The sequence below is a fragment of the Anneissia japonica genome, unplaced genomic scaffold (assembly GCF_011630105.1).
Source record: "Anneissia japonica isolate Jap-2015-1 unplaced genomic scaffold, ASM1163010v1 scaffold288010_len917306_cov203, whole genome shotgun sequence".
In the NCBI taxonomy this organism is placed as follows: domain Eukaryota; kingdom Metazoa; phylum Echinodermata; class Crinoidea; order Comatulida; family Comatulidae; genus Anneissia; species Anneissia japonica.
The window spans coordinates 331,434-342,770 of record NW_022715767.1 but is presented as its reverse complement, the minus strand read 5'-3'; the positions used below and the strand labels follow the sequence as shown (position 1 = coordinate 342,770).

General features: G+C 33.7%; 3 protein-coding genes across 3 annotated transcripts; 2 read left to right on the top strand and 1 right to left on the bottom strand.

Moving 5' to 3' along the window:
- Nucleotides 1-879: 879 nt before the first annotated feature.
- LOC117109339 (fork head domain-containing protein FD5-like) lies at nucleotides 880-2,486 on the top strand. The gene has a single exon (XM_033251637.1). It carries the CDS (start codon nucleotides 1,027-1,029, stop codon nucleotides 2,041-2,043), a length of 1,017 nt encoding a protein of 338 aa, XP_033107528.1. The 5' UTR covers nucleotides 880-1,026; the 3' UTR covers nucleotides 2,044-2,486.
- A 3,538-nt stretch (nucleotides 2,487-6,024) lies between these two features.
- LOC117109362 (aspartate and glycine-rich protein-like) lies at nucleotides 6,025-8,472 on the top strand. Its single transcript, XM_033251676.1, has 2 exons — nucleotides 6,025-6,134; nucleotides 7,270-8,472. Exons 1-2 carry the CDS (start codon nucleotides 6,049-6,051, stop codon nucleotides 8,102-8,104), a joined length of 921 nt encoding a protein of 306 aa, XP_033107567.1. The 5' UTR covers nucleotides 6,025-6,048; the 3' UTR covers nucleotides 8,105-8,472.
- Nucleotides 8,473-8,663: 191 nt separating this feature from the next.
- Nucleotides 8,664-11,337, bottom strand: LOC117109348. The gene is made up of 4 exons (XM_033251650.1): nucleotides 11,197-11,337; nucleotides 10,705-10,846; nucleotides 10,321-10,411; nucleotides 8,664-10,125 (listed from the first exon to the last, which is right to left on the bottom strand). Exons 1-4 carry the CDS (start codon nucleotides 11,331-11,333, stop codon nucleotides 9,614-9,616), a joined length of 882 nt encoding a protein of 293 aa, XP_033107541.1. The 5' UTR covers nucleotides 11,334-11,337; the 3' UTR covers nucleotides 8,664-9,613.

Below are 11,337 nucleotides of genomic sequence, written 5' to 3'. Positions count from 1 at the left end.
CAGCAGCACAGAAAACACTACATGTACAATGAAATATATATGAATAACATCATAAATTTATCTCAATTTTATATCAAGCTAACGCATTGTTTTTTTCTATATTGTAAAATACTATATCTTATAAATGATTGTGTTAAAAATGTATATTATTTTAGTATATTATTGAAGAAATATTTTAAATTATTAGATTTATAAATATATATTAAATATTTGAACTCCGAATGTCTTGCAGTTGTGTAGAAAAAATTGTAATCCAATTTGGTTTCATGTAACGGAATAGATGTTTTCTCAATTTTACTTTAAAATATTCTGTTCTTTTTAATTATAAATATTTTGTTAATTTTAATTAAAAATATTCTGTTATATTTAATTATAAATATTCTGCTATTTGAAATTTAAAATGTTCTGTTATTTTTAATTAAAAATATTCTGTTATTTTTAATTACAAATATTCTGTTATTTTTAATTACAAATATTCTGTTATTTGTAATTATAAATATTAAATATTTATAATTAAAAATACAGGCTTACATCCCTATATCATTAGATGGTAGTTAATTCTAATTAACATTTATATACAGGCCTATAGCATACATAATGCAAATATTTTAGGATCTCAATTGAATGGTACAGTAAATGATTCAGAATTAAATAGCATTTTTTCGAAGATAACAGAATCGGCAGAGGGTATCAGTAAATCGGACATTCAACATTTTGACAATTAGGTCTGTACATTAACTTCCGTATCTGAGCACCCCATTAACTGCCTGTCAATTACATGTTTTGAAACCTGTCCATCTTGACCACTCACAAGCAAGCTCAGCATGATGTAATACATTGTTAGTATTCCCTAGAACAACAGTGACATAGGCCAACATAGTATTTCAGGCATCCAATCAAAAGGGCTGATCTTCAGCTCTAGGTGTGAAACACAACCAGTGATGTTTCCTGTTTCGTTGCTACATAAGCACCACTTTGGTTGTCATTTGGGTCATATGTAAGAACAAATTCTCTTATTGGCCTATAATGACGACTTCTATCAAACCAATAATGGTACCTCAACTTGCACCTCAGCCGATATACTCACATCCAGCCTTTGATAGATGTGCTTTACCTCCAGTGCGTACATCTTATCCACCTAACCAACTTCCTCTCTGTTTTGCGGCTCGACCATATATCGGCATGTACCAAACACTCAGTGGTAATCAGTTTATCTTTCCATCAATCACAAACGCTGGGACACAACCAATGCATGAGATGCTACCATTTGACAAGTATGTTGCAGCTAGGCATACGTTTCTGCATCAACAGGAGCCAAAACCGAATCACAGTTACATTGCCCTAATTGCAATGGCAATCATGAATTCACCAGATAAAAAACTTATACTCAGTGGTATTTATCAATATATTCTTGATAATTACCCGTATTTTCGAACAAGAGGCCCTGGATGGAGAAACAGCATTCGCCACAATTTATCCCTGAACGATTGTTTTGTCAAGATCTGCAGAAGCGCAAATGGAAAGGGTCATTTCTGGGCTATACATCCAGCAAACTTTCATGATTTTTCAAAAGGCGATTTTCGTCGTCGCCGTGCACAGAGGCAGGTCAGAAAACATATGGGTTTGATAACAGAAGACGAGGATGAAAGTCCTTGTTCATCCCCGGAACTTTCTAAACTATCAGTAGACGAGCAACTTGAGTTAAATCAAACAAGAACAACTGTTTCGTCCTCAGGATCTTCAGGAATACTTCCTAACCACGATTGCCATCCAAACATCGTTTCAAATAAAATTGATACCTGTAAGAACAATAACAGCAAAATTCGAAGAAAACGAATGTTTGACATCGAGAGTTTACTCGCTCCAAATGATGTTTACGTGCAACCTGACGAAGAGACTTCTTCCAAAAAGGTGAAATTATCGACTGATGAATTAAATGTTAATGGACATGTGAAATCAACTACAAATTATCAGCAACTTGCCATCAAAATAGAAGATTGCCAGAACCAAGATAACGTTAAAGTCAAGATTGAACTGAACTAACTCTACAGAAGAAGACTCCTTGTAAAAATTTCATATGTAAATATCATTCATCAATTTTTATTCGTTGAAAAATTTCTTTATTTAAATTACAGAGAGTTTATGGGTTTAATAGATTTTATTCAATCAAATAGAAAATGTAAACATTCAAACTGTTTCCTGTTGTTAAAAATTCAGATGTTATTGCAGAATTTTATTTGTTCTTTAATATTGTCTTTGATTTTTATTAATTAAATGTAATTGACGCTTATTTCGAACTAATTTTATGGCAATACTATAATTGTAGTTTCTGGGCTGTAAAAAGAGAAACATCCATATGAAAGCCACAAATTCAGATTTATTTTAGCACCAAATTCAATATATTATTTTAATTTCAATATAAAAAAATATATGTAAACCCGAAAAGTTTGTCAATAAAATATGGTAGAATGTTGGTAAAAGCAGAATTATCATTTGTCTAATGTTTTATTGTCTGATTATTTGTTAACATTACGGTACTCAATTATGTTGGTCTACAATCAAGATGCGCCGATACTCCTTATATACTACCACATACAACGAAATCGTAGTAGGCCTAGGCCTAACTCAAAAAGTCTTTTCATTTCAACATAATGTTTCGTAGCATGACAGTTATGAAAGTGTGAGAAAGGATAAGTAATATGTCTAGTTGAGTTTTCTTGCTGATGATCAAAAAATTCGAAAAGAATCTCCAACGACACAATACCTAGCAATATAAAACCATTCTTTCATATATTTATTCACTTAAAAATGACACAAGTTACCACAAAATGTTGTTTACATACACACACCAAATTCGTGGATGGAGATAAAAAAAACCAAAGTTTAAAAAAACAAACTTTTATACAGTTGGAATTAAAATAAAATAAAATGACACGATAATGGTAAGATAATTATAATAATAATGATATGACAATGGTAATGAAAGTTATAATAAAATTTCGAAAGCCAACGTGTTATCGGAATCAATGATGTCAAATAACCCGATCCATTTCCCTTCCTCAGGTGGTCTCTACAGTATCATAGTTTTTAACATTTTATTTTAGTTACTACTACTAGGCCTTATTACAACCATTACTACTTACTTCAGACATAGTAGGCCTAAAGACTTAAACCTGGACGACATAGAATGACTCTTACGAAACACTGCAATTTGATTCAAACTATCTTGTTTTAAGATTAATACATGCAGTTTGTAGAAATCCGATTAAATAAATGTCTATAAAAACAAATAATACATCAGCATGGTTCAATCATGTATAAAATAATTCAATGAATTGTTGTTTGTTTTTGAATAGACGAGCAGTCAACATGAGGTAGTCTAATGCTTTAAAAGAGGGTATTGATTTTGGAAAAATTAATTGTGTATCCTGTTGATTTTGGTCAATAACAAGATGCTCCCAAACGAATTGCAGTTTTCTGACGTTAGGCCAAGCTTAGCTGTGATATCCTAATAGGCCTACATGATACCATTAAATTACGTTTGCTGCGAAGCACCGTAAATGCAGTTGATTAATTCATCCATTTCAATCAGATATGGAAATAATATAACGTAAATAACACAAATTAAAGTATATCCATTTCTAAACAAACTAGAGAGCAACGGCGGCGAAAGAGGAGGGGCCGAAGTTACAACAACGTGAATTGCCCTATTGTTTCACAGTATAATCGAGTAACAAAAAAAATCATACAAACTTTGTTTGGAAACGTTTTTCTACACTCATGTAGGAATCCACTTAACTTATTGAGTGGCACCTTGGTCGTGATCACCAGTATTGAGTAGGACCACTTTAGTTATTGTCATGCGGGATAAGCCTGGATTTAACTAAAACACATCCGACTTTCCTACAAGTGGTCAGATAGTTGATTGGAACAATCACCATTCATCAATGGGCTAGACATTACAGTACTGTACTGTATCTCCTGTCTCTTATACACATCTTATATATATATATATATATCAAAATATTAATCCCAGTAACCCACTCATGAAATTACTCACAAACGTCACTTAGTTCTGTTTGTGTATTGTGCTTGTTTTAAAGGTGCCGTTAAAAACAAGGCATCTGCTTTTATACGCACCCATTCTTGTAAATAGGCCCTATTATAAATTGTTTTTTGTCAATGATCGTTTGTTGTTATTGAATGATGAATTGTTGATTGAATGGATTCAGATGCAGTATTGGACAGCTATACAGTTCGGTGAAAAATAAAGATAGTAGAAACCTAAAATATAAACCAAGTTGCGTTTTATGATATATTCAACTTCGTATGTACAATAATGTTTTCAACTTTTTAAATATTTTATTCGTTTTCCCAATTTTACATTTTCTTAAATTTTAATTAATATTGTTGCCTATCAAAGTCACAAATAACCTTTTACTATTAATATGTCTTTTTGTATTTTCTGAATAAATAAATTAATTGTAAGCCGATTTCACAGATAAATGGACAAGTACAAATTACTCATGAATAAATACACTATGCAGGCATAGTGTTATGTGCCGGCTTACCATGGTTGTTGTCTAATCGTCTCCCTGTCTTGCTTTTTCATTAGGTGATTTGCTGTGTGAAATTCCTAAAATCATAAAAAGAACACCACTCACCCGAATGATTTTATCTGGGTATCTGCTTCGTTGATTAGTGGTGCATTATTGCTTGTTATTATTACTGTATATTATTATTATTATTATTAATATTATTATTATTATTATTATTATTATTATTATTATTATTATGCCACAATTTTGTATTATTATTATAACATATAGGCCCATCCATCAATTAAAAGTGATTTTTAAAATAGATTAATTTATGAGAGGCCCTATTATCTAAGAAAGTATAATACATACTCCGAGTATCGAAATGCACGCCACCGTGTCGGGATTCAATATTTCGACATTAATTACGTCATTACCAGTAATCTAACATAATAATAATAACCGTACTTGTCTGATAAAATAATCTGTAAATTCGAAAGTGAAAATTGTACATAACAGGCCTTGTACTTGTTGCTCACATTCACCATAAATAACACGTGTTTATAGATTGTGTGCATTTGAATACTACAAAAATAGGCCTAGAATAATAAAACACACAGAGAACAACGTAATCAGATCTCAATTGAACATCAGCACTTCAATGTTTAATAACAAGTTCATCAACAACTAAATGACATTGTCAATCAAAAGCAACAAGTGTCAACTTGTATGAGTAATTGTAAAGGAGGGGCCGAAGTTACAACAACGTGAATTGCCCTATTGTTTCACAGTATAATCGAGTAACAAAAAAAATCATACAAACTTTGTTTGGAAACGTTTTTCTACACTCATGTAGGAATCCACTTAACTTATTGAGTGGCACCTTGGTCGTGATCACCAGTATTGAGTAGGACCACTTTAGTTATTGTCATGCGGGATAAGCCTGGATTTAACTAAAACACATCCGACTTTCCTACAAGTGGTCAGATAGTTGATTGGAACAATCACCATTCATCAATGGGCTAGACATTACAGTACTGTACTGTATCTCTGCAGGAAAAAAAAACCTTACATTAGATAAACCGTTCACGTTTTGGTCACAAATTGACATTATACATCGTCTATCGGTGCTTTGATGAACATATCTGGTCCCTAGATTACATTTTGAGAAAGGCACAAATTTTCATGTAACTTTGGCCTATATAAATAAATTATATTGAAATATGTTTTTTTCATGCATGCTTCATAATATGTATCTGGTGTTGATTGGTTTTGCTGCAGAAACAGGCCGCAGGCACAAGGAAAAACCACACGATATTTTTTTTAACTATCAGAATATGGTGCGCAGCCAAAGCGAGCGTACGTATGGTAACCGCTCGCGACGCGTAAGGTACTTGCGGTACGCGATCGAATAACGCAGCGCATTTTAAGACATAAGAACACAATAACTGTTCAAACATTTTCACTATAACTGACGTTGTAAACGTAACCCTAAAATAAATTTGCAGAGATGAAACTAACAACATTAACGATATCTTTAATTGTATGTTGTGTCTTACTCGATGGTATCTATGGTAATGGTTACAACCTCCACCGGTAAGTTGTTCATTTTACTTAATATAAAGAAAAAAAAAAATAAAAAATACATGAATCTCAGCACACCGACCATTACTAGGCCCCTAGGCCTAGGCTAGGCCTACCTAGTAAGTAGAAAGTAGAATGCGTGTTTATTTTACACTTACGCATTTACATCGTGAGAATTATCGACCCCACTTCCACTACCATTCAATTGGACAAAAATATCCGTATTTAATCGTAAACCACACTGAAAGAGCGGTTTCTATAACTAGGCATGGGGCCTAGGCCCTAGGCCTATCCGTTGCTAGGAGTAGCCTAGCTAGGCTACCTAGGCCTAGTAGGTGGGCCTATTTAGGTTTTAACCCTAATCTTGGTGGAAATTAATGCTAAAGATAATTAAAATTAAAGATAATAAATAGCAGAAGATAGATCAGTTCGCGATATAGTGGAACGCCCCATGAGGGCGTCCATGACAGCAATTTTCCTCCAGCCGAGTGGCTGCGCTATAATAAAAATAATAATTTTTTTGAACTTACACTTTTGTATCAGTGGCACATATCTTTGATTGGTTGGATAACTCTTTGATTCGTTTGTTTTCATTATTTTCTCCACTCCATGAAAACATTTTCCTCCATTCTAGAGAGACGGACGTTCCATCAAATTTAATGCAAACTACGCGAAGAGCTCATTCTTCTGCTATTTATGTTCTTTGATGTTATGTAATGAATCTGAGGTTTAAATTACTATTTTCATCATTTATTATATCATTACTTAATTGGGCCTAGGCTTAGGTCCATAATATCATATATTGATTGGGCAATATAATGTTAATACAATAGCAGTATATCTTTGTTGTGTATAGGTAGGCCTATGTCAGAAAATGACGTTAACACAAAGTTTTAGAAACGTTGACACCGTTATTTATTGTGAAATTACGTTATGATTTATGGTGCTACAAAAACGCTTTAGACAGTAAACTGTAACCTTTTTATAACATTTACAGTACTGTACGTAAAATGGTTACGGTAGCTGTGTAAACTACAACTTAGCAAGTTAACTAACTTAGTCTTTGTTTGTAACGTTAGTCTTTGTTGCTTAAATTGAACATTTCCATAACTGAAAGTCATAAGCCTAAGCCTATCTATATTTACAGCCAAAAGAATGAAAACCTTCGAACGCCAAACTTAGTACGCAGTCATGACGTTGACACCAATGGTGAAGATCCATGGTGGGACGATGAAAATGAGTATCTATCAGGGGACGACGTTATCCGAAGACTTCCCGATGTCATGGACGACGATCCGCGATCCAGAACCGAGCGCGTTGATTACAAAGATATAAAAACATCAGACAAAAATTATAATGGTGACTGGGATGATAACAATTACGAGAACTTAGGGGACAATGGTAACAGGGACATCCAAGAGAAAAGTAACTTTGATGATGATGGTGACTGGGATGATGAACAAGTGAAGTACGAGAGTTTCAAAAGTGATGGTAACCGATACGAAGATGAGAAAGAGAACTACTTGGATGTCCAACAGGAGGACGATGATCGCTGGAACGAACAGGAGCTCGCGCGCAATAACTATGAGGACAACGACAACTACAATGATTACTGGGCCCAACAAGAATACAATAGCCTTGATGACGATGGTTGGGATCAGGAACAAAATTACGATACCAAAGAAGGAAACCTTGAATACAGAAACGTTGATGACGTGGACTACGGTGACTGGGGCGTTTTTGACATGGACTACGGTGACAGACCTACAGGTGTTAGTAACGATAACAATTTTGATGAAGGCCGATATAAACGGCAGTTATCTGCAGTGAATTCTGAGAAAGAAGGAAGTGATAAATATGACTTTGAATTTGTGGAAGGAGAAGAATCATCAATGGATGACAGTGGGTGCAGAGGAACTGAATGCATCGACGAGAGAGAAGACGGCGGTTCAGACTCAAGTTCAGATTATTTCATTACATAAGTGGCATGCGTTTAGCGTTAATTTTTCTGCGTTAATTTTATATTTTATATTATACTTTCATGATGAAGTAGGCTATCGAAGAAATCTAAACAGTATCCATAATTTGTTACCAATTTCCAATCTTGTATTGTTTTGTGCTTTCCTCATATATCAATATCAATAGTGGGAGAGGTGCAACCCTTGGGCGCATAGCTCACCTTGGCCTGTTATGTGCCGCCCATTACTAAACGAATACAAACACGATTGATTGTAAATACGATTAAATTTTATCTCTTTGTGAAATAGATAAATAAAAATACGAATAAACCTTATCTCTTCTATAAATACAAAAATATATATCAGTTGTGTTGAGTTAATACACCGGTGGGTTCTGGCCAATATGAGTCTCAAAATGTAATGATTATAGGCCTATTGTCATATAATTAATATTTATAATAAAAATTACATGTCTCCCTAAAGACCCGTCAATTAAAGACCACTTCCACTTAAAGACCACTTTTCTGTGGTGCCAAATTCACAAATGTCTTTTATCATTATTATTATTGTTATTATTATTATTATTAGAGACCAAAGATGCAAAAACCATAAAAACCCCAGTCCAAAGTGGTCTTTCATTGGAGGGAAATCTGAATATAATAGAGTAGTGGGCCTAGTAAATATAATAATAATAAAAATAATAATGATAACAATAACAATATTAATAATAATAATATTAATAATAATAATAATAATAATAATAATAATAATAATAATAATAATAATAATAATAATAATAATAATAATAATAATAATAATAACTAGAGTGAACTATACTTTTACACCACTTCAATGTGTTTTTCCCGACTTTCGTGATCTTTATCTTTTTCTACCGAGTAGGCCTATGTGTGGATTGGGAAAATATACATACAACAAATTTCAGAATTTTATTTTAGATATACATCTCTCTGGTTTAGATACTTTACAAATAAACCATACGTAAGTTTAATGGGAACAGTAGGCCTAGGCCTATTTTCTGAAAAAGTGCACAATATAGACCTCAATCATATCATCACGAAAATACAAGGATATAGGCCTAGGCCTACCAGACCGGCTAGGTCAGATACACTGACTTAAAAAATGTAATTACATAATATTGTTCAGGCGGCGCAAGGGTTAACATAGATGAATTGCTGTATGCCTATACTTTAATTTCATCACACGGTTCTATGGGCAGGTGGTCGACAATAATGGACCAAGTAATAATTATCACAAAGAAATTACAGCTTCTTTCTACATGTTTGGGCATTGTGTGTTCTATTATAAGACAGGACTTACAAGGTTTAGGCAAAATGATGTGTTATCGGATCTAATTAATTATTTAATAGCCTATTATAATAGTAGGCCTATGTGTAAACATGGTGTAAATATTGCACGCCGTAGGCCCTATTTGAATTTTCCTCGGCCAAGGATTGGACAGAAAACACAAAGTAATTTTTTTTTTGGAACTTCGTCGAATTAATGAAAAAATCGCTACAATGATGTATCAATCTCGTTGAGTGCACTCTGATCATTAATTGTAACTAATCTGGAGCGTCGTCTGTCGTCCTTCCCCACGCCCGGGTTCATATTTGACATGCAAACATCGCCAATAAATGTAGCTTTCTTCACAGAAGCTTTAGGCATCAATTCAACAACTAGACCTTTCATTTGACTTTTTACACTGATGTACTCATTATCAATATCTTTGACACTCAAATTATCCGGAGTTAGATCAAGAGATGATTCATATCTCTTATAAATGTTATTATTTTCAAGTTCATTACCATCAGGCCCCTCAAGTTGGTCGAATAACACTTTTTTACGTAGGTGATGTGACCGCCACAAGTTGATGATAACCAGGCTGAATATAACGCCCCAAAACGACAATCCGCACGCTAGTACTATGGTGATAACTTTAGGGTCCAGGATGAGCAATGCTTTCGATGGTTTAGAACTTAATATTTCTGTATTTATTGATGTTTCCATCGGTAACCTGGTACGAGCTAAATAGAAAAATAATGCCAAAAATCAATAAATTTAGAGGTATAGGCCTATGTATCATACTATTAATAGCAATATTAATGATGACAATAATTGCCGGTAGAGGCCTAAAAATACATATCTCCCTCTAATTATAGATCCCTCCAATGAAAGACCACTTTATACTGTACTGTGGTCCCGAATTAAGCAAGTCTTACCTGTTGAACCATGGCATGAATTCTTGACAATCGTGACGTCATCAATAGCGATATCAGACTTCGAACTGACTTGTATTGCTTCGAATACAATCTAATAAAACATAAAAACATATATCTCAAATTACATTAACTAATAGATCCCTATCAATTAATGTCACTGTTTCGCGTAGGGCAGATGCCATCCGGTGGTAGTTTATGTACTGTATTACAAGCAATCATACGACGACTGGATGAGGACGGAATTTGCATTTTTAGAAGGAAGAAAGCCCGGAAGAGAGTAATAAATAATGTAGGCCTATTATACAAATATCATGATAAATTTCATACTCCATAGTTTCTTATTGTTACGCAAGCGCACAAAGCGTAATTGTTGAACAAACCAACCCGGAATTCTTGCTCTGACCCTGTGGCATCAAATCTCACTTCACTCCAATTATTGCTAAGGTTAGGCTTATCGAGCAAATGCACCAACCGGCTATAGTTTGTTGTCAAGTTTGAATCTACGTCCAATTTGTGAACATTTAATCTGAATAAAAATAGAAACATAAAAACCACTATAATAATTATTGCGTGATGTTGTTACAATTTATATGAATATTTAATTAATATTGCATTTTTAATCACTTTAACATCGTTTATATCCGAATCATTGTAAATACATGACTGTTCAGGCAAGGGCGTTGATCTAAAAAGACGGAAAACAGTATTGTTCAATCTTCAATTTCCATGCTGTTGATGTACCAATTTTTTTTAGGTCAAACTGTGAGGTTTTTCTTTTTGAATTCCCCCAAAGTGTACATTTTTCTACAAAGGCCTACAAAATAATTAAAATACAAACTAAAAAAAATCACATAACATGAGTTTGACAATACTTACGATCCGAATCCTTTCTCACTGCTGTCACCGTACATGTAATACCAAAATGAGACGCATATCGCGGGTGAGGGCATTATAATCGGTGTTTCCATTCGAGCGGCGTTGTCTTCGCTATAAGAAGAGGCATCTGTAGTCATGTAA